The sequence below is a fragment of the Myotis myotis genome, unplaced genomic scaffold (genome assembly GCF_014108235.1).
Source record: "Myotis myotis isolate mMyoMyo1 unplaced genomic scaffold, mMyoMyo1.p scaffold_m19_p_1, whole genome shotgun sequence".
In the NCBI taxonomy this organism is placed as follows: domain Eukaryota; kingdom Metazoa; phylum Chordata; class Mammalia; order Chiroptera; family Vespertilionidae; genus Myotis; species Myotis myotis.
The window spans coordinates 180,237,724-180,264,704 of record NW_023416313.1 but is presented as its reverse complement, the minus strand read 5'-3'; the positions used below and the strand labels follow the sequence as shown (position 1 = coordinate 180,264,704).

General features: G+C 51.5%; 2 protein-coding genes across 3 annotated transcripts; one reads left to right on the top strand and one right to left on the bottom strand.

Moving 5' to 3' along the window:
- The first annotated feature begins 2,528 nt into the window (after nucleotides 1–2,528).
- RASL12 (RAS like family 12) lies at nucleotides 2,529–18,099 on the top strand. Of its 2 annotated transcripts, XM_036304680.1 has the most exons (5): nucleotides 2,534–3,113; nucleotides 5,526–5,582; nucleotides 12,570–12,643; nucleotides 13,327–13,517; nucleotides 16,169–18,099. In XM_036304680.1, the coding sequence occupies exons 1-5, from the start codon at nucleotides 3,011–3,013 to the stop codon at nucleotides 16,542–16,544; spliced, it is 801 nt and encodes a 266-aa protein (XP_036160573.1). In that variant the 5' UTR covers nucleotides 2,534–3,010; the 3' UTR covers nucleotides 16,545–18,099. The 2 variants fall into 2 exon arrangements, with proteins under 2 accessions (XP_036160580.1, XP_036160573.1); XM_036304687.1 differs by lacking the exon at nucleotides 5,526–5,582 and having other exon boundaries at nucleotides 2,529–3,113.
- SLC51B (solute carrier family 51 subunit beta) lies at nucleotides 18,055–26,981 on the bottom strand. The gene is given in 5 exon segments (XM_036304699.1): nucleotides 18,055–18,364; nucleotides 21,337–21,427; nucleotides 22,574–22,785; nucleotides 26,569–26,585; nucleotides 26,588–26,981. Coding segments are annotated over 5 exon segments (669 nt in total). The 5' UTR covers nucleotides 26,738–26,981; the 3' UTR covers nucleotides 18,055–18,165.

The window sequence follows — 26,981 nt, the reverse complement described above, 5'->3', positions numbered from 1 at the left end:
AACTTTGGATCTGATTTCTAAGGTCTGTTCGGCTTTGACATCTGAACTTACCATTGTACAACCACAGGAGAGGTTGTCATATTGGGCCTCCAGCGAAGGCCGTGACATCACAACAGGGTCTTGAAAGCTTAGCTTTATGTGGAATGGCTCCTGGGGGGTGGGTGGCAAGGGTAGGACCGGGCATCCAGAAATCCTCACTGGCCCTACCTGTCTAGACCTGTCCATGCCCCACTCATCCCCTCTAGAGACATCTCTTGAGCACCTGCTACTGGTACATGCCCACTGCTGGGCTGGGTGCTACATCCTCTGCATTTTGGGTACTTGAGGGCCTCCTGTAAGAACCGTGAAGAGGGTTGGGCTCCTTGTCCTCGCAGAATAACCTCTCTCTTGACCTGAGGTCCAAACCTCTGGTCACTAAACAGTTCGGCTTTTGGGAAGATGGGTGAGAAGTATGTGCTACGCATGTCAGAGGGAGGAGAGGGAACCATCATTTGCTTTTTTGGGCCATGGGCCGACCTCTGGGTGGGACTCTTTCATGTTATCTCAACTCCTTAATACTACCCCTATTTAAGATGAGGAACCGGGGCTCAGGAGCGCAAAGGAGCTTATTCCAGGGTCTGACAGTAGGTGATTATTCCGAAGGGCTTTGCAGTCCACACTGGCACTTCCGGGTGCTGGACAAGCAGCCTGCAGATAAGGAGCGTGAGGATGAGGAAAGGGACTGGTTGCGGTTGTGAGGTCTGCACAGTTTTCCTCCCACGCCTCCGAGGAGGGGCTGACTTTGGCCCTTAGCAGTCACAGCTGAGGGCCTGACTAACCAGCTGGCAACTGGTTCAAATAATCTCTGAACTGGAAGGGAATTAAGGATCATCTCATCTGATCCTGCGAGTCATGGTGGAGTCTCTATAATGCCTCCTTGAAGTGGTTACTCCTTGGTTGCCTTTAATGTTGGGGGGCTTCAGATGCTTAGAGCTCACCCTCACACTAAGCTAAACATGCCTCCTTGAGATCCCATCTACGTTTGATCCGAGTTTTAGCGATAAGGAAAATAACAACTCCCGCCTCACACAGGCAGGGAAGTAGCAGAGCCCAAATGTACGCCTAGTTGGGTCTATAGGTGTCCACAGCTTGCCCTCGCTCTGGCAGCCCTCCAGGGAGACTGGTTCCTCTTCCCACAGACCCCGTGCAGAACCAGCCTGTCCCCACAGCCCAGGGATGTGCCTGGAACTTGGCTCCCACTTTTTCTCCTCCTAAAACTCAGGAACACCCTTGGCCATTAGCTCTGTGAGGAATTCTGGCCTGAGGGTGTAATCTAAACACATTTCTTCCAACACCTTGGAGCCTTAATAACACAGCTGGTTTACCACCAGCTCCCAGAAACACAATTAAGCTGAGTCAGTATTTATGTCCTGTCCTGGAAAATAATTTTCCTTCTTGGTTGAGGAGTTATTACCAGCAGGCTCTGACCCCCTTGCCTGCTGACCTGGGTTTATGATTTCTCTTGTACATGGTGGGTAGATTAGCTGGGGTGGTGGGGGGGTGGGGGAGGTAGGGGCTGGGGAGAGAAACGCTGCAGTGAGAGGTCTCGGAGACTCTCATCCCTTCCCCACTCTAGCCTGCAGTGTATTCCAAAGAGTCCCAACAGAATTTTACAAAGTACTCAGGCCTGGAGCCCAGGGCTGATTCTATCACTCTCAATTAGGCCTAAATCACACCATGGAATTGGGGATTTATTTCCCCCCTTTTTGGTATTATAGATCGGGGTAAAAGGCCCAAAGAAAGGTTACTTGCCTAAGGTCACCCAGTGAAGGACCTGGCATAGATCCTAAGTGTCTGGGTCCCCCATGTGGGCCCTTTGCCCTGTCTCTCCTATGACCAGAGTTACCCTGGTTCCCAAGGGGAATGGCAGGTGACCCCCACAGGCTCCACCAATCCCAGAATTATTATTTTTAAATATATTTTTAGATTTCAGAGAGGAAGGGAGAGAGAGAGAAACATTGATGATGATAACCATTGATTAGCTGCCTCCTACATGCCCCCTACTGGGGATCAAGCCTGCAACCTTGGCATGTGCCCTGACCAGGAATAATTCATGGGTCTACCCTCAACCACAGAGCCACCATGGCAAGAGGTGTGCCAGGTTTTAGGACAAATAAAATGCCCATTTACACTCTAAGCTGCTAACACATGCAACTCATTAGCGCTGATCCGGTAGCAAACTGTAGTGCAGGATGGGGTTTGGTTCTTGAAGCTGAGCCCACACTGGCCATGAACTATTAGTAAGGAGGTCTCATCCTCCCCCTTCAGGAGCCTGGGTCCCGCCTGGTGCTGGGTCCCGCAGTGATGCCTGAGAGTCTCCACAAGGGCAGGGTAAGGCGGCCCTGGAAGTCGTGTGCCAAGGTTGAGCTGGCTGTGACCTAGAAAAGGGGCAAGGCTTGGAGTTGAACCCAGCAGACTTCCCGGAGGCGGCGGCGGCGGCGGGGGAAGCTGGGTAGAACAAAGGGAGGGAGGGACTTTCTTGCTGGAAGGAGAGACTGAATGGAGGTTCAGACTGGGCTGGAAACAGACTCCCTCTCTATCGCCCTACCCAGGGCCTCGCTCTCTCTGGTCCTTGTCCCCTGCCGGGTGTGGGGGCGCTCCGGACAGTGACAGCAGCCCCCGGCCCTCGAGGCCAAGCATGGTGGGGTGCACCGGCGATTGCGAGCCCTCCCCCGCGTCGTCTGCGGGGTGAGTGCGCCCCGCAGGGTGCTCCCGCAGCCTTACAAGGAGTTTGGCGGAGCTCGGGGCAGCCCCGCCCGCTGGGCTCCACCGGCCCCTCCTCCCACCCCCTCGGGCCGAGCTGCGGGAACCCGGCCCGCTCGGCGCGCGCGGACCGGGGCGCGCGGACTTCGACGGGGCCGAGTGGCGAGTGCCAAGGGGGCCTGCGAGTCGCCCCTGAGGGCCCCGACGGGCCGGCACGCTGCTTGGGGCCTTTGGGCCAAGGACCCGAGTCCCTCTCCGCAGCGTCGCCATGTCCTCCGTGTTCGGGAAACCCCGCGCGGGCGGCGGGCAGCAGAGCGCGCCCCTCGAGGTCAACCTGGCCATCCTGGGGCGCCGCGGAGCGGGCAAGTCCGGTGAGTGGGGCAGGTGCCAGGGAGGGATGGGGGTGAGGTGGGGACCGGGGAGCAGATGAAGGGATCCGGGCGCTGTGGGCTTGAGGGCAGACTTTTCCACTGGCTGTGGGGGCTGCCTGCACCCAGTGAGTTGGGCAAGACACTGATTTTCTTCTTTGCCTCGGTTTCTCTGTATTCCCTGGGTATGACTCTGTTACTTGGCACTCTCTCTGCTTCGCTCTCAGCTCCTCCATCTCTCATCTGTCTTCTGTTCCTTGCCTGGCTCTCCCTCTGTGTCTCCCTACTGTGCTTCTGTGCTCCATGTCTGTACCCCAGCTTTCTCTCCCTTCTGTCCATCTCTGTGTCTCCCAGACCTCTGCTGGTCTCCCCCTTGTGGCTCCCTAACCCCCATCACCTCTCCCTGGGGCCAGCAGTCAGCTGTGGTGCATGACACCAAAGGACCTATTGGGCACTATCCCCCTCACCCCCCCACCCCAAGGCCCCTGTGAGCTTAGTCACAGCCTTGCTACTCCCTGGTTTAGGCTGGAGGTGCAGGAGCCACTGGCCCTTGAAGGGAGTTGGTAGAAGTCACTGGCTAGTGGGACTTCCCAGGCCATGCTCCCCACTCCCTTCCTCCGTTCCCTGGGACTTGGGGGTAAAGTGTGCATTCTTATCAAACATATTTGTTTCAAGCCAGATCCCTCTCTTGACTTTCTGGCAACAAACTGGACTGTGGTCCCAGGGCTAGGACCATCCTTGACAAACCAAGATCTTGGTTTCCGTTGAAATCATGTCTATCAACACTGAACTCCGTCTTCACCATTCCTGGCAGCTCTCACCCACCTGGATCCAAGGGGGCTGGGAGCAGGGGAGTCACCATAGACAGAGACCCAGGAAAAGGGTCCAGCCCTCCCCCAGCCACTTACAGTCCAAGGCAGCTGCAGGGGGGAAGGGAGAAGGGGCTCCTCGCTGGCTGTTTTCCAGTTACAGCCATTAGTGAATGGCCAGCATGGGCTCAGTTCGCTGTTGCTTCCTTCCCCGGGGTGTTTTTAGGGCTCACTGGGGGCTTCCTCTCTACGTTTAAAGCCAGCCCTCTGGCTCAGAGAGGGATGCTTCTGAATCACGTTTTCCAACAGAAAAGATTTGCCTTCTCCCCTTTGAAAATAAAATTGTTATCTGGAGCTGTGTCACTGGTACAGTTTAGCCAGTGGCTACGATAATAAAGGAATCTAAATTTAAAAATATGTATTCCCTGGGTATTACTTTGCAAACTGACACTGATAGGAATCCTGGGAAAGAATTTTCAGGATTTTCTTTAAAATATCTCATTACTACCCTAACTGGTTTGGCTCAGTAGATAGAGCATCAGCCTGCGAACTCAAGGGTCCTGGGTTCGATTCCGGTCAAGGGCACGTACCTTGGTTGCGGGCACATCCCCAGTGGGGAGTGTGCAGGAGGCAGCTGATCGATGTTTCTCTCTCTCTCTCATCGATGTTTCTAACTTTCTATCCTTCTCCCTTCCTCTCTGTAAAAAATCAATAAAATATATTTTAAAAAAATAAAATAAAATATCTCATTACTTTTTAAGAGTTCAGTAAAATAGTTGGCTGGCCCTTGGCTTTCTGTGGTTAAATTCTGAACAAAATCAGAATTCTGTTAATGCATTGCACCTGGGGATAACTTCATTCTAGAGTTTTACATTCTGCCAGGCACCACGATAAGTCTGGAGGCCCTAGAGCCAAGACTGGAGATGTGAATGGCTGAGGACTAAAGTGTGTTTACTTAGGACACAGATCTTGCCTGGACGTCCCTGCAAATCCCAGGCCCTCAAGGGGTCATATTGCCCCCAGGGATCACCCACTGATCAACTTGGCTCTTACTCTCTCTGTGGCTTGTAGCCAAAATTGGAATAAATGCCGCACGTTTCAGAATCTCTGGGACTTGTCCAGGGTGGGAGATGTCTCCTTTCAGTTGGGGTTGCATGGGTCCTGACTCCTTAGTTTGGATCTTCACAGACACCCCTTAGACTTGTCTCTTATTGCTTTTCTTGCCACCAAAATAAAAAATCCCAGGGACACAGTTCCCCATATTTCTGGTTTCTTCTGAGCCTCTCAAACCAACTCAGCTTCCAACCACATTTCCCCAGAGACTCGGGCTTGGTGTCAGCCAGGGGTCACAGAGGCTAGATAAGGCCTTCCTAAAATGAAAGGGGCAGCTTCCAGGGCCAGCAGCCAGGGGAGACGAGCCAACTTTTTTCCCTTCATCCCTTCCTTCCTTCCTTCCTTCCTTCCTTCCTTCCTTCCTTCCTTCCTTCCTTCCTTCCTTTTTAAAAAAATATCTTTTTATTGACTTCAGAGAGGAAGGGAGAGAGAGAAACATCAATGATGAGAGAGAATCATTGATTGTGAGCCAATTTCTTTCTGCTTCTTGCAGCCCTGACCGTGAAGTTTCTGACCAGAAGGTTTATCAGTGAATATGACCCCAACTTGGGTAAGGAACTCCTTCCTATTCCTCCTGCTGTGCCCCACTTGGATCTGCCCTCTCCCATGACACCTGCCTGCCCTGTGTTGGGCCCAGGTGTGACCAGGACCAGAGATCTGGAGGCAAAGGGGAGGAGCCACCAGGATGATTCAGCCCACGTCAGGCAAATGTTTTAAGTGCTAGAAATACACCCTCCACAGCCCACCCCAGACAACTTGGGGGTTGGCCAAATTCAGAGAGCTGTGTGATTTGCCCTAAAAAATGAGGTACGATGAGACTTTAAAAAAATAAAATAAAACATAGCAGAACATCCACATCCATTAATTTTGTTCTTCAAGATGGTCACTCAATGCACTTTTCCAGAAAAGCTGGACAAGACATTTGAGAAATTTTCCAGTGGAATTGGCTTCTGAACCAGCTTTTGAACCATACAAATAACTAGTCTTGTTTTATTGACATCTCATGGTGTATTGGAAAAAGGGATGCTCTGGTGTCAGAACTGAGTTTGAATCCTGACTCTGCCACATATTGGCTGTGCAACCTTAAGGCAGTCACCCAACCTCTCTGAGCTTCTGTTTCCTTATTTGTAAAATGGGCATAAAAACACTTACTTCAGGTAATTACTGTGACAATAAAAGAGGTAACACATGAAAGAGCTAGCCTAGTACTTGACCCACAGTAGACATTCAATACATATTCACTTCCTTCTCCTTCCTCCTCCAATGGCTTCCTATCTATGATGTCTGAGATTCCCTCAAGTTAATCAGATCAGTGTTTCTAAAAATTACTTTTAGCAGCAGGACCTTTATCTCAAATGACCACTTACATGGAACCCCGATATCTAAAACAAATAAGAGCAGAATTTTATTAGTATAAATGTAACCTATTTATAACATTTGTTATTGTAAACTATGCACTAAGAAAAATGAGTTGTCTGGATCTCTTTGCCTTTTGAAAATGAAGGTTGCAGTCTTGGATATTTTCCCCATTCATAATAACGGAATAAAGCATGTGTGGTACCCCCAGGAGCCCTGAGGAAACCCAGGGCTTTGGAGCACAGGTTGAAAAGCTGCACAATACAGCACTTCCTGCAGCAGGCATCTCATGGGATGCCCCGTGACACCTGAAGGAAAGAACTGCTTAGCCCATTGGTGCCCACCAGCCCCCCAGCTCAGGCTGGAATGTTGAATCCCAGTGTCAGAGCGAGAAAGGACCTCAGGGCTATTTAGGCCAATAGTTTTTAGAATGAATTCCTTGAGTAGCAGACTTCTTCTGACCAGGAGGTTTATCAGTGAATATGCCAACTTGGGTAAGGAACCACTTGGGTGAAGAGATCTTAAACAGAACCCCAGGGTATTGAACAGAGAAATCCAAAGGGCTCCCCTGGTTAAGTCAGGAGTACCAGGCCAGTGACTGGCCAACAGCCGCTTAGGGGTTTGCTCCTCAAAGCTTGACTTGACCACCAGTCTTTGACAGCCCCTCCATGCTACATGGAGGAAATAGCCCAGGGAGCTGAGGCTTCTGGGCCAAGGTCACACAGCAGATCTGAGGAGAGCCCTTTGTTTTTTGTGGTTTTTTTTTAAAACACCACAAATTTATTTTCCCATGGTTCTGGAGGCTAGAAGCCCAAGTTCAAGGTGTCAGCAGGGCTGGTTTCTTCTAAGGCCTCCTCGCCTTTTCCCTGTGTCTTCACATCATCTCTGTGTGTGTCTCTGTTCAAATTTTGAAGAGAGCCCTTTGATTAGCAGAGGTGAATGTCATGGGAGTGGGACACAGGATGCGATTGTGTGCTGGTCGGGGGAAGTGATGGGACAAACCAGAACATGAAATCAGATGGAGTCGGGGGAACTGGAGAGGGGAGGCGAAGGGAGAAGAGAGGAAGGAAAGGCATACAAGCGGGAGTGTCTGCGAAGGGACAACAGGGATTCTAAAGGATGGTGCCTCAAAAGACAGTCTGCCTAGCTCAAGGCCGCATGCATATGCTAACAATTATTCGCTACCTACCTGAAATTCACATTTAACTGCGCATCCTGTATTTTACCTGGTAACCGCCTCCAGTCTATACCCTTTGTGCAGGGTCCCTCCGAGAAGCCTATTCTCGTGGTGTTGTGAGCTTCCAGGTTGAGTAATTTTGGAGTTCTGACCTGGTAGTGGAATGCATGGTCAGACTGTGTGGGGGGCAGCAGCCCCGGAATGCTTAGTCATCCCACCCTGAGCGCCTATGAGCTGGAGAGATGACCAGATGCTCTCCCCTCAGCCATTCTGGGAGGCCAGTGCCACTCCTGGAGGTTCTGTTTCACTGTCTAAATATTTCAGCCACGCTCGCATGGCTGGTTCCAGTAACAATGGGGACCCCGGGACCCCACAGCCTTTCCTTCTATGGAGAAAGGTCTGTGCATCCAAGGGCAGAGTTAGCCATCAGGAGATGGAGAACCACTCTTTCCCCTTTTCAAAGATCTTCCGAGAGCTTGAGCTCTCACCTGGAGCCTCTGGAGGGTGGGAACCTGTATTTGTCTCCATGTCCAGTATGGGGCACAGTACTGGGTACAACACAGGTGCTTATAGACATGAAATTGAATTTTGATTTTAGGATTGTCCTTTAAAGAACAGTGTCTATTATTAACCCCATTTTACAGATAAAGAAACTGAGGAAGTGATTTGCCTAAGATCATGGAGAACCTCAGGTTCAAAGCAAGATGAGACACCAAACCCGTTGCTTTCCACTAAGGGAAGCCTTCTGCTGTAGAGGGCCTAGAGGCGGAGGTCTGCATAGCACTGAGTTCTCTGAGCCTTGGTTTCCCCATCTGGGAAGAGGTGACTAATAGACTGTTCTGTCTGTGTAAAAGCTGTGCCTTGTTAGGCATTGTGACTGGTAGAGCCAGTAGGAGCTGAGAGATTCAGTGCCTGTGAAAGGGCTTGGCCTGTGCTGAGCGCCGGGAGAACATTCTCTTGCAGAGGGCTGGGGCCATCTCATCTGGCTTGCCCGGGGCAGAGTGATGGCTTCTATCTTGCCCTCATTCTGCTCCAGCAAGCACATTGTCACCATTTCTGAGGCATCATCCTATACACACTCACCTGACCTCCTTTGGTGCCTTCAAGAAAATGATTACTGTAAATGAGAGAAAAATGCTTTGGGAAAAGATTCTTCTCTCAGCATTAAAGTCCACAGAATGTTATTTAGAACCAGACATTATGAGGTCCATGTATGTAAAGATACCAGACTGCCCTTAGGACAGAAACTAGGTGATTGGGAGGAAAGGACATCGCTGTGTCTTGGAAAGGAGCCCCACCCCCCAGAGTGGGAGAAAGTGGGTAAGATGACCTCTGAGCTTCTTCCAGCTCACCATGCATGTTCCACAGCTGGGCTGGGAGCTTCTGCTCTTCCCCTGTACTCTGCCCAGATACAGCTGGAAGTTGACGGGTCCACTGAGCAAAGGGAGTGAGGGGGTGCCCGTGGGGAGGCAGCCCAGCCTAGAAGACGTGAGTTCAGGTTCCTTTATAGATAGGTGTTGTGGGCTATGGACGCATCCTTCCTTCTCCGGGCCTCACCTCCCTGTCATCTCTCTGTAGTGGAGCTAACAGCAACCTTGGGAGGCCGTTGTGCTATAAGGGACTAGGGAGACCAGGCCCAGGGGTGGGCTAATATTTTTCCTTGGACTGGGCAGGAGTCGGTGCCTGTTTGGGAACAGGAGCTGTGAAGTACCTAAAAGGGGTGCCTTGGACAACTTGGGTCGGAAAATCTGAACGAGATGTAGGCATCTAGGGGCAGCTCTTGTTGCACCAAATATAGTTAAACATTTGGGGCATATTTTCCATTAGATGTGGTTTGGTGTTTTTTTGTGTGTTGTTTTTTTTTTGTTGTCTTTGAATAAGAGCGGCATTTATCCAAGTCCCCAAAGCGGCTGGGACAGGAGCTGTCTGTGATTCCTGCTGGCTGCCAGTGGGCCTGGCGTGTGTCCAGGCCTGGCCTGGCTGCCAGTGGCCCTCAGAGAGAAGTATTTGACTTGGCCGGGGTTAGGGGCTTCTCTTCTCACAGTGACTGCCGCCAGGAAGACAGAGAGGGCCCCAGTTCTGCCCAGAGGGGTCTTCTTTGAGGTCACTTGGGGCACTGGGGGGACACAAGGGAAAGGTAAGGACCAGGTACACACACACACACGTGGGCCAGTGCCATGGGGTTAGGTTGGGGGTAGGGAGAGTGATGGCCAATATGGCAGCGAGGTCCTCTTTGCATTCTCGGACACTTGCTGCTTTCTCAGGTTTAAGGTGATGAGAACTGAAAAATTAAAAACTTATGAAATCCAAATAAGATTGGTAGTTTAGTTTATAGTGTGCTACCAATGTCAATTTCCTGGTTTGGATCATTGTACTATGATTATGTAAGGTGTTAACAACGGGAGGATGGTTATGTAAGGTGTTAACAATGGGAGGATGCGGCTTGATGCTTGTGCACACGTGGAGACAGGTACACACACATGTTTACACAGAAACTTCACTTGGCCCAGCTGGGGGGATGATACACAGGAACTCTCTGTACTGTTGTGTAACTTCTACATGAGTCTAGAATTATTTCAAAATAAAAAGTAAGCCCTGCTGGTGTGGTTCAGTGGTTGAGTGTCAACCCATGAACCAGAGGCCATGGTTCGATTCCCCGTCAGGGCACATGCCTGGGTTTTGGGCTCAGTCACCAGTAGGGGGCATGCAGGAGGCAGCCAATTGATAATTCTCTCTCTTCATTAATGTTTCTATCTCTCTCTCTCTCTTTCCCTTCCTCTCTCTGAAGTCAACAAAAACATTTTTTTAAAATAAAAATAAGTAAACCTGCCCTGTAAACTTTGGAGCACCATGGTCCCCACTGTCCTTTACCAGTTATTTGTGGAGGGCCAGGGCCCTAACCAGTGACACATCCAGTCCTCACAGCCCTGTGAGATAGTGCAGGGACAAGCATTTAGCACAGTGCCTGCCACAAAGGAAAAGCTTGAAAACAGTTAGCCAATGTTATTAATCTTATCCCCATTTTAAAATGAGGAAACATTTAAAATGAGGAAACAGTCCTAGCCAGTTTGGCTCCGTGGACAGAAAGCCTGCGGACTGAAGGGTCCTGGGTTTGATTCCTGTCAAGGGCATGTACCTCGGTTGCAGGCTCTTCCCTGGCCCGGGTGTGGTCAGGCTCCTGCTGGAGGCACCCAATTGATATGTTTCTCTCACATCAGTGTTTGTCTCTGTCTTTCCCTCTCTCTGGAAAATCAATGGAAAAATATCCTTGAGCGAGGATTAACAAAATAATAAAATAAATAATAATAATATAATAAAAGACAAACATGCAAATTGACCGTACCTTCGCTATGCCTTAAGCCACGCCTACCCGCCAATCAGAGTGACTATATGCAAATTAACCCAACCAAGGTGGCGGCTGGCAGCCATGGAGCTGGAGCGAGCAGGAGGCTTGGTTGCTCCAGTGATGGAGGAAGCCAATCTTCCCACCTGCTGCGGCCAGCTCTGAGCTTCACTGAAGGCAACAAAGTTTCCATTATAGAAGGTAAATAAATCCCAGAATAAAAAAGAAAAAAAGGAGAGGCTGGGAGCTTCCGTCGCGGGGGGGGGGGGGGGGGGGGGCTTGGCCAGCCTGAAAACGGCCCTCAGCCCCTCACCCAGACTGGCCAGGCACCCCAGTGGGGACACCCCACCCTAAAGGGGGTGTGGCCAGCCGGAAAACAGCCATCAGCCCCTCACCCAGGCTTGCCAAACCTCCATGGGGTGAGGGTCCCCACTGGGGGGGGGGGGGGCTTGACCAGCCTGCAAACAGCCTGCAAACAACAGAACGACTGGGAATGACTGGTCACTATGACACACACTGACCACCAGGGGGCAGACGCTCAATGCAGGAGCTGCCCCCTGGTGGTCAGTGCGCTCCCACAAGGGGAGCTCTGCTCAGCCACAGGCCAGGCTGACGGCTGCCAGTACAGCGGTGGTGGTGGGAGCCTCTCCCACCTCCTCAGCAGCACTAAGGATGTCAGACTGCAGCTTAGGCCTGCTTCCCGCTGGCAAGTGGACATCCCCCGAGGGCTCCCAGGCTGCCAGAGGGATGTCTGATTGCCATCTTAGGCCCAATCCCCCGGGGAGCAGGCCTAAGCCAGCAGGTGGTCATCCCCAGAGCAGTCGCAGACTGCGAGAGGGCACAGGCTGGGTTGAGGGACGCCCCCACCGAGTGCACAAATTTTTGTGCACCGGGCCTCTAGTAATAATAATAATAATAAGTAAATAAAGTAAATGAGGAAACAGTTCTTTTCAAAGAGCTGAAATGACTTGACCAAGTCACACAGCTAAAAAGTAGCCAAAGTGGGATTTGATTCCACATCTCTAACCTAAAACTTTCGACTACCAGATTCCTCTATTATTTCGACAAGAATTATTTGTAAAATCTTCTTTGGCCCAGCTGGTGTGGCTCAGTGGTTAAGTGGTTGACCCATGAACCAGGAGGTCATGGTTCAATTCCTTGTCAGAGCACATGCCCGGGTTGCAGGCTTGATCCCCAGTAGGGGGCATGCAGGAGGCAGCCAATCAATAGACTTTACTCCCTCATTGATATTTCTATCCCTCTCCATAAATAAATAAATAAATAAATAAATAAATAAATAAATAAATACATTTAAAAAACAAGTAAAAAAAAAACCAACCTTCTTGGGACTTCTAAACAGGTCTCTCCCCCTGAGGACAGGAGGACTGTCCTTGGGGGCTTCCTGTGGGCCAGCCTCTGTGGTTAAAGGGGAAGAGGGTGGAGAAGCTTGAGCCCTGACAGGGGGAGCAGTCTCTCCTGGGTGGGGGTTCTGCTCAGGCCCTCCATGTGGGGAGAGCCAAGGCCTTGGCAGTGCTCCCGGCTCAGCCAGCCCTGGATCAGGCCCTCCGGGCTGCCCAGAGGGAAGCTGGGACTCAGACCCAGCCCATTATCAGTGTGGCGGCCTGCTCCGCCCTTAACCCGGCTGACTCTCTGTGTTGCAGAAGACACCTACAGCACTGAGGAGACTGTGGACCAGCAGCCTGTGCACCTGAGGGTCATGGACACTGCAGACCTGGTAACCTTACCCCCCTTGCAGCTGAGAGCGCAGCCTCCTGAGAAGTCCTGGCCCCACAGTGGGGGCCTCAGATGGGAACATCCCCTTCCAGCTCATTTGCTGTGTGACCCTCTCTTGGCCTGAATCTCTTCATTTGCCAAACGAGAAGGAAAGGGGTGGGGCCTGGGGAGACTTGATGACCGAGGGCATCAGCTCCAAGATCCTGTGCTCTGGGGCCTGATGCTCGTGCACACATGGAGACAGGTGCACACACATGTTTACACAGAGGCTCCCCTCGGCCCAAGTTCCCCCCCAATACACACATCTCCCTGTGTTCTCACCACCTCCTGCCAAGATCGGATGCCACTCATTCTCAGAAGCCAAGAGCACCATGAACCTGACCCCAAACCAGCGGTGCCCAGAGACAGCCAGGTCTCTTTAGGGGCCATGCCAGGGTGTTGGCTCTGCGCCCCAGAGGCCAAGGTCTCCCAGTCTCTGGCTGGGTGGTGGGAGGGAGGCTCACGAGACAATGTCTCCTTTCACACCACGCCAAACCCACACTCAAGTGCCCCTTTGACAAGGGCTCTGCTGGGAAACAATATACAAAGACCCTGAGCGTGGGGAGGTGCCGCGGGGTAGCTCAGGTGAAGGCCTTCGCCCTGACCTCCTCTGTCCCTGACCGGGGCGTCCCTCCTTTGCCCCAGGACACCCCCAGGAACTGTGAGCGCTATCTGAACTGGGCCCACGCCTTCCTGGTGGTTTACAGCGTTGACAGCCGCCAGAGCTTTGAGGGCAGCAGCAGCTACCTGGAGCTGCTCGCTCTGCACGCGAAGGAGACGCAGCGCAACTACCCGGCTCTGCTGCTGGGCAACAAGCTGGACATGGCCCAGTACAGGTGAGCACGGCGGTTGTCCCACGACTCCAGAGCTCACGTTCCTCATCTGTGAAGCCTGGGTATCATCTTCAGGGATTATTTGGCTGCTAAGAATAGGAATCTCGAAGAGTTCGGGAGGTAGAGGCTGGCAGCGCAGCGCAGTTTTAGGTAGAAGGGGGTATGTTGTAAGGGTGTGTCTTCCAGGCAGCCATGGACAGGAAGGGAGGGGCATCTGGGCAGCACAGGGGCTGGACCCTGAAAGTCAGGAAAGAGGCCACTCCTTCCTTCCTCCTGGGGCTCTGTGGTCTCTGCTGGCCTCACCCTTTCTTGCCTGCGTCTATATGACCTTCTGTCCCCACTCGGTGCAGCGGGCTGGCCACTCTGTGCCCAATTCTAATTCTAGAGAAGGAGACTCTGGTTTACTGGGTAAGGAGTCTGCCCTGGTCCAACCAGCTCTCACCTCACCCAAGCGCAGCCCCCAGGCTCACTTCCACAGCTGGCTGTGCTGAGGGCAGTTCTCTTCGCAAGGATTGGACTTGGATCAGAGGTCACAGACTGGACCAGAGAGCAGATTACCATCGAATACTGCAGCCATGTGTAGCTCATGTATTTTAGGAGACCTGGGGCTGGGCATGCTCTTTCTAGCTGACCACAGGCCTCACCACTCCCTGTGGCTTTCCTCTATCTCTACACACATTTTAGTTGCCTGTCTGCCCTGAAGAATTTGAGACTATGATGCCTTCACTTGATAAGTACTAGTAATCTCCCTGGCATTCGTACTGACATTCGTCCTGTGTGGCCAGTCCACCTGCAAGGTATGGCACCTTCTGCCAGCCTCCCACCGGTCCCCCCCTGCTCATGGGTGGCCACTCCTGACCCCTTAGGCCCCAAGGGTGCATTGACTGATGGTGGCAAGGAGGGGACCCTTTGTTTATGGACAGTGGGAAAGGGGTTCCAGTCTCTTGAAGGGGGACAAGCCCTCAGACCCAGACATATTCCATCTCAGGGAATGAAGAAAGTTGTGTGATCTTAAAGCCAAAATGAACTGCAGAGCCCCCAGAGCCTAGAAGACTGGATTGAGGTAAACCAGTTTTCATTATGAGGAAAAAATCCAGACCGTTGTTTTGATCCCAATCTTTGCCAAATAGATTGTCTAAAAATGGTTTGGGAGCAAATAACAAAGAACATGTGCTCAAGTGAAGCAGCATCCATTCCCTAAGAACAAGTCCCTGACTCCCCATTTCCTTCTCCGATCAGGTCCCTAGCTCAGGAGGTCAGGCTCTGATGGACATCGTAAATCTAACTTGGAGCTGAGCACTGATCAGTGCCTCCCATGATTGTCTTGCAGCTAAATGTGGTTTAGAGCAGCGGTTCCCAAACCACTGATAAAATGTTCACCAGGCTCCAACAAAATGAGAAAAAGGATGTTACATGCCTGCATCACCCCATTCACACACATGCATGCATCATGCATGGGGTTCCTGTTCCTGAAAGTTCATTATTCGAGCCCCACGATGACAAAGTTTCAGATTCAAGTTTATTATAAAAGTAAATAATACTAAATATTCTTTCACAAGAGGCACCTCAGGAAGCAGTGACAGGACACCAGCCCTGGGTGGGGGCAGGATTAGGTGCTCTGCCCCTGACCCTTTTTGTCCCAGTCACTCTATCCGGTACTGCCCTGGGTAGCTAGCCCGCTCCCAGCCCCCTGCTCCTGCCAAATGAACCTTGGCTCAGAAACCTGTTCCCACCAGCGCCCACCCTAGTGTCTCCTCCCATCGCGTGGGCTGTGCCATTGTCCTCAGGAGTGGTGGGTGAGGCAGCTCAGTAATGGGAGGCGGTCAGGAGGATTCAGGCGTCGAACCTTGGCAGGGACATCCTGTCCCTTCCCTCTTCTGGACATTTGACCTGCCCAAGAACCAGCCTTTTCCCCTCTCACCTTGACTCCCGGGGCTTCCAGGTTAGATGCTTTTAGGACCTTCCCAATTGCAAATATTTGCTCCCACCATCCTGGGAGGTGGGATGAAGCTGGGAGTAGGTGCTGCTCCCTCTCCGCCCTGCCCCCCGACTCCACATGAATGTTGTCACCCTTCTCTCTCCTGCCCGTCCCCTAGGCAGGCAGACAAAACTCCCCCAAGCCCTGAGAGCTTTGCCAACCACAGGCATCCTGAGTGACTTGGCCCTCCACGCCTCTGTAGACACTGTGGTCTCACACCCGTCAGTCCAAACTACTGCCTTTTTGTAGAGCCGAAGAGCTGATCTCACGAGGGAGGGCTGAGGGTGGCTCATGTCCTGACCAAGGGCCCCCTATGGGGGAGAGGGTAGGGATGTGGATGGCTGTCTTCCTCCAGCCACAGGCAGGGTGTAGGTAGGGCCTTTGACCAGCTTCTCTCCTACCCTCAACCTCGCTCCTAAATTCTGGCTTTGGTGACATCAGCCACCCTTTATTGAGCACTGACTCTGCCAGGTACTGTGCTAGGCAAATTGTCTTTCTTACTCTTCTTAACCCTGAGAGCAGATGTAATTGTCCCATTTTGCTGATGAGAAAGCTAAACCTTGTAGAGATGAAGATGATCTAGTCACCGAGCTAGGAAGTGGGACCTTGTGTGGGCCCAGGCCTGCCTGACGTGGACGCCTGCTGCTGACCTCACCTCGCCCTCCTTCCCCACCAGGCAGGTCACCGAGGCAGAGGGCGCAGCCTTGGCGGGAAGGTTTGGGTGCCTGTTTTTCGAGGTCTCGGCCTGCCTGGACTTTGAGCACGTGCAGCACGTCTTCCATGAGGCAGTGCGGGAGGCACGGCGGGAGCTGGAGAAGAACTCCCCGGCCCGGCCCCTCTTCATCTCCGAGGAGAGGGCCCTGCCCCACCAGGCCCCGCTCACTGCCCGTCACGGGCTGGCCAGCTGCACCTTCAACACCCTTTCCACCGTCAGCCTGAAGGAGATGCCCACCGTAGCCCAGGCCAAGCTGGTCACTGTGAAGTCGTCCCGGGCCCAGAGCAAGCGCAAGGCACCCACCCTGACCCTATTGAAGGGCTTCAAGATCTTCTGAGGCTCCAAGGCTCAGAGCCTGGCAGGGCAGCAGCGGGTGGCTGACCTCTAGCCACTGGCTTTCCCTCCGATGGAACAATAGCCTGCGCCCTCTGGTGGACAGCTGACCGCTGCTCCAGCACCAAGCAGTGTCCCCGACACCCAGTTCAATGTGTAAGCTGGAGGGATGACCGGCAGGAATGCTGCTCCTATTCTGAGGGCCTTGGTTTCCGTGGTAACCACGACATTCCCTGCCATTGAAGGAAAACAGCCCCCTGGGACAGCCCAGACACCTGGAGTCAGCCTTAAGCAGGAGGAAATTGCAGTGTCCGTTGTGGTATCGCCCCTTCCTGCTCCAGCTCCAGCTAAGCCAGATGTGGCCCCTAGTGGACAGCTCTGGCTGGACAGCTCCAGGAGGCCTGGCATAAGTGTAGGCCTGAGGACATCCTGCAGGAAGGACAGGCCGAGGCCCTCGAGCACCTGGAAGACGGGAGGGCAGGGTGGGTCCAGGGTTTGGGGGGCCAGAGTCTGGTCCTCCCGTTGTCTCCTGATCTCACAGAAGCCCCAGGCAACAAACCCCACAGTTTTTCTAAATAACATCCAGTTTAAACCTATGAGACACCCTGTAAGAAGCAAAGTCGCAGGAGGGGCTATTCCAGTGCTTGGCCGCTTAAGGAGGGTAGAGGGAGAGGCTGTGTGTGTCCAGTGAAGGGGACCTTAGAATTGTTCACCAGAAGGCAGGGCCTCCTTATCTTCCCATCCTCAAACAAAGGACTCAGCCCATTGTCAGGACCAGCCTCCTTAGTATAATGATCAAAGCTGCAGAACAAAGTTGCTCTCTCCGGTGACAAGGACTCAGGATTCCAGGGAGCCCACGGCTGACATCCAGGCACCATTAGCCTGCCCTGGGTCTACAGGTGGAAACAGTATATCAGCAGGACCCAGTACCCTTCATAATGGGTCTGAGTGTTCAAAGTCTTCTTTGGTACGATAGAATCTAAAGCATTTTTGGTTCTTAAAGCAAATTTTTGCATAAATTATTTGGGGTTGCCCCCATAGCTTAGACCACAACACTGGGGCTCAGACACAGATCAGGACCCTCCCTTGGGGTCCCATGGTTAGCAAGAGAAGGGTCTCAGAGGCAGGGTGTCCCCTGGGTTTTAACTCTTTGTACCATGGGACTCCGGGCCCAAAGGAAGTCTTTCATGGACCCTCAGCAGAGAAGCAGATAAAGGAGAGGCCCCTCGTGGGAGGAAGGGCTGGGAAGGGGGTTCTGAGCCAGAATCCTGCTCCTTCCCCTGTCAGCAATTCCAGGAACTTGGATGGAAAACAGCAGGCCTGACCCAGCCTTCAGCCCCGCTCTATAGAGGGAAGCGGAGGTCAGAGGCTGGGACCTCCTTGGGCCACATGAGGAGTCCTGGCCGGGCTTCCTGACCTGCAGGCTGGCTGTGGATTTCGCTCCCAGCCCCGTATGTGGGGCCACCACCATTTGAACAAACTATGCAATTCCAACTGCCCACATTCAGAAGCATTTTAATAAAAACGTGGTTTGTGGGGTTTTTTCCCCCATAACAGAATTTTAGTTGGATGGCACTTCTTTCGGTTTATCTGCTCACAACATGGGGGCCTGCCCTGCCCTCTCACTAGCTCTCGGATTCCTGTGGGTCTGGAAGGAAGACGGCTGGCATGCTCCTCTCTTTTAACTCAATGTCCACCTCGGCCAAGTTTAGCTTTTCTGAGAGCAAAGTCTCTCTTAGGATATTCAGATTGTTGTCATCTTTGGTTCCGGCCTCAGTCAAGACTTCTGGAGTTGGCTTTTCCCGTGGCAGCTTCTTTTGCCTTCTGGGGGGAAAGAAAACACTGTTGAGTGTGTGTCCCCTGAGCCGGGGGTACTGGGTGGCCGGGGGAGGCCTGGGCGTCCCCTGAGCCGGGGGTACTGAGTGGCCGGGGGAGGCCTGGGCGTCCCCTGAGCCGGGGGTACTGGGTGGCCGGGGGAGGCCTGGGCGTCCCCTGAGCCGGGGGTACTGAGTGGCCGGGGGAGGCCTGGGCGTCCCCTGAGCCGGGGGTACTGAGTGGCCGGGGGAGGCCTGGGCGTCCCCTGAGCCGGGGGTACTGGGTGGCCGGGGGAGGCCTGGGCGTCCCCTGAGCCGGGGGTACTGGGTGGCCGGGGGAGGCCTGGGCGTCCCCTGAGCCGGGGGTACTGAGTGGCTGGGGGAGGCCTGGGTTCCCAGATGCGTTGGAGCGTTTGAGGGGAAGACCCAGTAGGCTGTCCTGGGAACTGTTGGGGGAGATGGTTTTGATGTTCTTTCAGCAGAGACACGGAGTAGACTTGCCCGTGCCTCTCACCAAATCCTCATGGCCACCTGTGAGCTCAACTATGAACGCTCCTCGTACGGAGGAGATGTGGCTCAAAGAAGCACATTCCTGGGACATGCATTTAAGTCTCCTGACGCTGAGTCCTGTGTTTTCACCAAATCATATTTTTTTTCCGATCCCAGAACTGTCATCTCACTTAGTGCAGGTCCTTGTCACCCCACACCACATCCCCAGGCAAACTGCAGGGCATTCCTAAATAATCTTCCAGCCTCTCAGTGCTTACGTCTCCAAACCAACCTAAACACACCAGTCATGTCTCTAAAGCCCCGGTGTGCACACATCACTCCCCAGCTCAAGCACCTTCAATGGCTCCCCATTGCCCACCTCCTTAATCCAGCATCCAGCCTTCTTTCCTTTCAACAACTCCCCTGAATATCCTCTCTCTGAGGTGGTTTTACTTAAGGTACACTTCCTGGCCATGCGGGAGGGACCCCGCTGTGGTTAGAGCTGACTGCCCAGAGACTCTGCTTGGGCCCTGGGGTGGGGGTGCATCTCAGTGTCTGCCGCTCCCTTGGACAGACACCGTGGCTCTGAGTTGACCTTGCTGAGGGGGATGCTTCCCAACAGGATGAGAGAGGCAGAGTCCCTTAGAGGCGACACCCCTCTGGGCCCTTCATGCAGAATGATCTTGCTAAAACATGAACCTTTCATGTCCCTGTGCAAAGCCCTTCTCATGAGCTAGAAGCTGAACTCTTTATGATGGCCCTCAGGGTGTGTACACTCTGGGTCCTGGCACCTCTTGTCCTCCCTCTCCCCCCTCTGCAGCCCTCCTCACACCCCACACGACAGCCACACAGGCCCTCCCTCCCACCTGGAGCTTGGTGCGTGCTGCCCCTTGGTCTGGAGGCTTCGGCAGCCTGCCTACCATCTCTTTGCCCTGAAGGCCCCAGATCCCAGCTCTGTGCTCCCACAATACTCTGTATGTCCCACAGTCATCATCTGTCACTTTGAACTACCGTCATCTCCTCACCAATCTGTAGATTCCATAAGGCCAAGGCTGAACTATCTTGGCCACTAGTGTGGCCTCCACTCTCAGGATAGAGCTTAGCACAGAGCAAGTGCTCAGCCCGTATCTGTGGGGTGAATGATGAATGGGCCACAGCAGTTCACAATGACTAGTTCTCAGTGTGAACTATGGGGTTATTTCTTTTTGACTTGGTAGCAAACAGGAAGATTCGTAGATGATGTAAAATATGGCATAGAAGGAAGAGCAGGGAAGTTAGGCCAACCCTTCCATGCATCCTTAATGACCTTTTTCTGTACAACGAGAATTAATAACTTGTGCCTGTCCCGCCTGACAGAGCTGTCTTAAGGATCAAATAAGAGAATGTGAAGGTGCTTTTAAAATTACAAAACATGATACAGATTTGAAGGAGAGAGTCTCATTATTGTTTCAAAGTTACTGATGTGATGGTTGATGGGTATATAGCAATTGTTGAATGCGTGAATGAATTAGTGGGGATGAGTGAGCTAAGCATTTATTGAGTGATTTCTAGGTCCACACATTGTGCCAATTGCTTGGGGCAGTGGTCGGCAAACTGCGGCTCGCGAGCCACATGTGGCTCTTTGGCTCCTTCCACAAAATACCGGCTCTTCCACAAAATACCGACTTCTGCGCATGGGCCACAAAGTTTCAATCGCACTGTATGTGCGCACCCGCACGTGATATTTTGTGGAAGAGCCACACTCAAGGGGCCAAAGAGCCGCATGTGGCTCACGAGCCATGGTTTGCCGACCACAGGCTTGGGGGGAAACGCGTTGTATCAAATGTGGTCCCTGCCCTCAAGGATCTCAGACATTAGCCCTGGTGCCATCCAGAGAGTTTAACCACATGCCACTGTCCCGACCTCACCTCAGCCCCTATGTGTCTCCAAAGGAGGCCCAGCATTCTGAATTTTTAATATTCCGGTGATTTGGGGTGCATCCAGGATTGAGGAGTATTGTCATTATAAAACTACCCCAGGAGCCTCAACTGATATCAGGGCTCTATCGGAACCCTGTTTTGGGCCTTGGAGCAGGGCAGGACTTTCCCCTTTAACAGCATGCCTTCCTCTGCAGTAGCCCCACTGAGCACTCCCCACGGAGAATTGGTTGCTACCACCATTTATAGGGGTAACTGGTTCAGAAGTATTGAGTGTGCTGCCCCGCTAGTGAGTGACAGGGCTGGGACTTGAACCCAGGCCCCTGTGACTCCAGAGCCAGAGATCCTGACCTCTGAGACATACCAGCCTCTGCCCTGTTCCCTAGCCAGGGCCAGCAGGCGATAACTGGGGACAGTTGCTAGTTTTCCAAAAATTCTGGGTTCTCAAAAGACCCTGAAGGCTGCCTTTTACTATCCCAACGGGTGGACAGCCAAGGCCCATAGACACCCTCCTCTAGGTTTCCCTGGGGAGGGCAGGGCCCCCACTTTCCAGAGGCCACCCCGGCCATCTCCTTACCTGTTCGCCTTGATGCTCCTTCCCAGGAGGACCATGCTGATCACGACCACCACACCCATCAGGGCAAAGATGGAAATATTCCAAGGAGTTGCTGGGGAGGGACACAGAGGGCAGAGACTTGAGCAGAAGCTGGTGCCCCTCAGGCCCCCTGACACCTGGGGTCTGGGCTCAGACACAGCTCCCAGCATCCATTGTCCCCTGCTGTGGATCAGGTGTTGTAGGTGAAGATGAGCCCCCCACCCTGCAGGAACTCCAGCGTGTGTGTGTGGGGTGGGGGGTGGGGGGTAGGAGTAGGGGTGGGAGGAGGAGGGCAAGATCTCTGCCTTGGAACAGCCCTAATCTAAAGGGGCCAGCACTGCAGTTAGATGATAGGGGGGTGGGGAGGGGTGAGTCAAGATAAACTTCACAATCTTCAGAGTTTTGCCAGGGCCTGGAGGCATTGGGCAGTGCCAGGAACAGAAGGAAGGGAGAAGCCAAGGGGACAAGAAGAGAGGGAGGGATGGAGGGGGGAAAGGAGGGAAGGAAGGAAAGAAGGGTGGCAGTGAAAATGGATTCAAGAACTGCCCACAGATAACACATAAAGTGGCTAATCTGAATCTAGATAACCGAGATTTGGCCACACTGTACTGAACGGAGGCAGGATCCAGCCTCAGAGCTTTGGCATTGGCTGTTCCCTCTACCAGGAACGGCCTTCCCCCACATAAGTCCTTCACCTCCTACAGGCCTTCCTTCAAATGTCACCTTCTGAGTGACCACATTACCTACCCTTGCCACCTACTTCCTATTCCCTTTCTCTGCTTCATTTTCTCCCTTATTTTTTCTCTTAGTCCTGGAATCACCCAGAGTGTTTAACAAAATGCCACGGCCCAACTCATCACCAACGCACTAGGCATTTTGATGTTTATCCTGTTTATTTCCTCTCCCTTTCACGAAAACATATGCTTCATGAAGACAGAGAGTTTTGGTGTTGTTCAGTGTCGAAAACAGTGCCTGGTGCACAGAAGGAACTTAAATACTTGTGAATGATTGAATGGGTGGGTAAATGAATGGCCAAGCCCCAGGAAAAGGACCGTGAGGTTCGACTACACCCTTCTGGGTACCGAGGCCCCTCAGCTGCTTTGAAGCAAATGTGCAGCCTGCCGTGGAGGAAGGGACCGTGTCCAGGGCTTCAGCCAGAGTCCAGTTTGTGTTTTGTGTTGAGAGCACACACCCCACTCCCCCGTCCCCTGCCACTTACCATCTTCTACCCGAAAAAACCAAAGCATTTCTTCCAGCAGCTCCTGAGGCACCACAGTGCCAGCTGGGGCTCCGGCGACCCCCTCACCACGGGGCACGCCCTGCTCCGGGCTGGGGTACATTTCTGACAATGAAGTCCTTAGGCCCCTTCAGCCCCTCAGCTCCCCTCTTGGCCTCCTAGGTGCTGGCCCCTGTGCAAAGCCCTGCAGATCCCTGGAAACAAAGCAGAAAGCATGACCCATAGCCCACCCCAGCCGGAGCTCCCCTCCCTGCCCAAACCCAACTCTCCTCTCGCCCGAAATTACAGGACCAGAACAGGCTGGCCCAGAGCAGTGGGGGCCTGGAGAGGCAGAGACCACGGGCTTGGGAGTCACTCAAGTCTTTATTAAAACCCATCACGCGTGGGGAAGAGCACTGACCTGGACCGGGAAGGACTAAGCCACTGCTGGGCTGTGGGACCCTTCCAGGGGACACCGTCCGCTTTTGCCTGCTCAGCATCCCCATCCAGCTCCTGCAGCCACGGCTCCTCCCTTCACCCTGGCTCCTTAGCAAACTGTCCCATCCCTTGCCTTTGGTTTTCATGTGATAGCCAGTCACAGGACCCACATAACAAAGGTTGGGCCTATCACAGTCTCTTATCTGGGGATTGGCATGCCTGCCACCCAGAGCTGAGAAAGTACCAGAAAAGGGGAGCTGTCAGCTATTGCTGCCGAGAGCTGGCAGCTCACTCTCCTCGCTGCCACCTCCATGCCTGACTGGCCAGTGTTGCTCTCAGTTCAGCAGCCCCCTGATAACTTCTTTTTTTTGGCGGGGGGGGATTGTTATAAGAATTGTTTTCTGTCGTTTGTAGTGCAGGAAACTGAATCCATGCTCCCTGGCTACATCCTTTCATTAATTTCAGCCTGTTTCTATCCCCACAAAACAAAGCAAGTTAAGCAATCTGTGTTTACTAAGTCAGATATTGAAATCTAGTAATAAAAAATAATAAACAATTCCAACTTTGGATGTTGACATAAGGCCACATCACTATATCAAGGGATCAGAACAGGAATTTCGTAGAGACCTATGTACACATGGGAACGTGACGTATAATAAAGGCGGCTCTACTAATCGGCAGGGAAAGAAGGGGCCATCTAGTAGGTGTCGGGAACTGGCTCACTGTGTGGGAAAAAGGAAGACTGGATGTGCACCCGACAAACAGTACATACAAAAACAGACCCCACATGTAAGAGGGAAAAACATAAAGTTAATAGAAGTGGGGTAAAACTTTTTAAACAAAACCATAAAAGCTCAAATCATTCACTAACAAAAAACTGATGAATTTGATTATATCAAAAAATAAGATTATCTGTTCACTGAAGAATACCATCAATAAAGTAACTAACACTTTTCTGATTGGGGCAAGATACTTGCAATGCTTAAAACCAGGAAGAGACTGATATCTAGGATACACAAAGAATTCTTGCAAATTAACAAGAAAAAGACAGGAACTCTAATAAATGCGTAAAAAATCTAAACCGCAATTTACAAGGTAGGAAACCCAAAAGTCTAGCAAGCATATGAAAAAGTGCTCAAACTCTATGGTAGTCAGAAGGATGAAAATTAAAAATGAAATACCAGTTGACATCCATTAGATCATCATCGTTGGAAAGGTGAATAATGTCATGTGTTTGAGGTTCTAGGCCAGTGATGGCGAACCTATGACACGCGTGTTAGAGGTGACACGTGAACTCATTTTTTTGGTTGATTTTTCTTTGTTAAATGGCATTTAAATATATACAATAAATATCAAAAATATAAATCTTTGTTTTACTATGGCTGCAAATATCAAAAACTTTCTATATGTGACACGGCACCAGAGTTAAGTTAGGGTCTTTCAAAATGCTGACACGCCGAGCTCAAAAGGTTCGCCATCACTGGTCTAGGCCCTAGCCTCATGCACTGACTGGAGTGTAGGATGAGGCAGCCATCTAGAGAGCAAATTAGTCACAATAAGTGTACACAGCCGCTCTGCTCCTGAGTGTGTAATATAGATAAAAAATTTATCCCTAATACCTGGCCGGCGTGGCTCAGTGATTAAGCATTGACCTATGAACCAGGATGTCACAGTTCTATTCCCAGTCAGGACACATGCCTGAGTTGCGGGCTCGATCCCCAGTGCGGGGCATACAAGAGATTCTCTCTCATCACGGATGTTTCTCTCTTTCCCTCTCCCGCTCTGAAATTAATAAAAAAAATATTTTTAAAAAGTATCCCTAAGGATCATAGAGGACATGCCATACTGTTTATGAAAATACAAAATATATGCACACAAAACAACACATTAAAAACCCCACTTAAAAAAGACACATTAAACACATTAGTTCTCGCTGGGGGGAAAGGAAAAGGGGAACAAGAAGGGAGATAAAAGGAACTAAAAAAAATAAAAGAAGAGGAGGGTTTTGAAGAAACCGTTCATAGGAACATGTCATGGGGCCAACAACAACAACAACAGAGGCCCCAGGCCATCTCCAGTCCCCCTGCTCACACTGCCTTCCGAAGGAGCCTTTGGAGGCCCAGCCAGGAACATGAAAAAGCAACTGGATGGCAAGCAGACAGACACAGTGCTAAAATAAGGACTTAATTGACATCAGACTCTAAGGCTCTGAGAAAACAAGAAACATCTACAGGCTTTGAGGGGAAATGTTTTCACATGTGAACAACCATTCACCTGCCGAGGCGGAGATGGAATTCAGGGGGAAAGAAGGACCTTGTTTAGACTTCCCAGGACTCCCAGGCATACTGTCCACTATCCTGTTGAGGGGTATGTGTATATATACTGAATAATGAAAAGACAAAGGTATAGGGATGGCTAATCAACGTGATCTGTTTCCAGTTCCAACGGTCTGTCCAGAGCACTTGCTAAGAAGGGTTGTGACTTTCTGTCCAATCTCAGATGCAGGAATGCCTGGATTAATTAGTAACATCGCCCATAGGCCCCTGCTGCCTATGTGGACCTCCCCACACCCACAAAGAAGAGTGTGAAGGTCAAGAAACCAAACACCGACTCCCTTTGGGAAGGTGGGATGGGGCCTAGACGCATGCGAACACCTTGAATACTTCTGTATTGTATACATTTCTCATGAGTACACACTACCTTTATGAAAACAATACATGGAATTTTTATATATTTTAAATGTATATATTTTAATGTATATTTTAAATATATTTTCCAAATTTGAATGTATTTTAAAATGTATGTATAGTATTTATAGCTTTTGAGACAACAATTCCAATTTTGGGTATTTAATTAATAAAACTAATTAAAATGTCAGTTCTTCCCAACTTGACCTATGGATTTGATGCAATTCCAATAAAAATCCCAGCAAGTTATTTTATGTGTATCGCCAAAATGATTTTGAAGTTTACATGGTGTGGTAAAAGACTCAGAATAGTTCACACAATATTGAAGAACAAAGTTAGAGGACTGACGCTATCAGACTTTAAGACTTCCTGTAGAACTGCAGTAATCAAGACAGTATGGTGTCGAAGCCAATCTGATAAGTGTACAAACTTGGCCGATTCCATTGGGGAATGTGTGTTTTAAATATGATAATATTATAATGAACATATACCAACAAACAAAATGACAAGTCGGACTCAAGTCCAGAACTGAGAGTCAACCTTCCGGACTATGTTAGATGCCCCACAAACAAAGACACATTTCCCCTCAGAACACTTAACCAGTTTCCTTCTAGAGTGAGCATCCTGTTAATATCCCTGCTTTTAAAAAATTAACTACATTTCATGAGTTATTTGGATTTTATTTTTCTATGAATGTCTTTTCCTGTTCCCGGATCCCACCCAGGATATCACATTGCGTTCAGCTGTCCTGTCTCCTTGGGCCCCTCTGGGAGATTCCTGCATTTTAAACAGAGCTTAACCATCTGCCACTGGCCTGTGACTTCTACGGAACACCCTTGTCACTCATTCCCATGGGAGGTTAGAGACACTCACCCTGGGTCCTTGGCTCCTAGGGCCGGCCTTGATCTGCTTTGGGGAGCAGCACTGATTGCTGTGTCCTCTTCCTCCTCCTCTCACCGAAGCACAGGATGGTCTTTGCACTTGAGCTCTCCACACAGCTGTCACCTGGGATGAGTGCAGAGTCTGTAGCAGCCCATCCCATCTGGTAGCTCTGCTCTTAGCACACGCCCAGGCCTGGAGTCTTCCCTGCTACTCTGGGGTGACTGGCCTCTTGAATGAGTGGCCTTGGGTGGCAGACAGGCTCCACCCCGTTTTAACTGCTTAAAGAACCAGGAGCCCAGTGCTCACTTTCTTATATGGTGGCCTCAAGTAAAGAGAAGACATCCAGACCCTCTTGCCAGCCCTGAGGAATGGGCTTAGAGGACCCCGGGCTGGGTGCCAGCACC

What these genes read in the sequence shown, in the direction of transcription:
- RASL12 (XM_036304680.1), top strand. Translation starts at nt 3,011, where the DNA reads ATGTCCTCCGTGTTCGGGAAACCCCGCGCGGGCGGCGGGCAGCAGAGC. An exon ending in TCATGGACACTGCAGACCTG is followed by an intron (nt 12,644 to 13,326) that starts GTAACCTTACCC and finishes CCTTTGCCCCAG; the next exon opens with GACACCCCCAGGAACTGTGA. An exon ending in CTGGACATGGCCCAGTACAG is followed by an intron (nt 13,518 to 16,168) that starts GTGAGCACGGCG and finishes CTTCCCCACCAG; the next exon opens with GCAGGTCACCGAGGCAGAGG.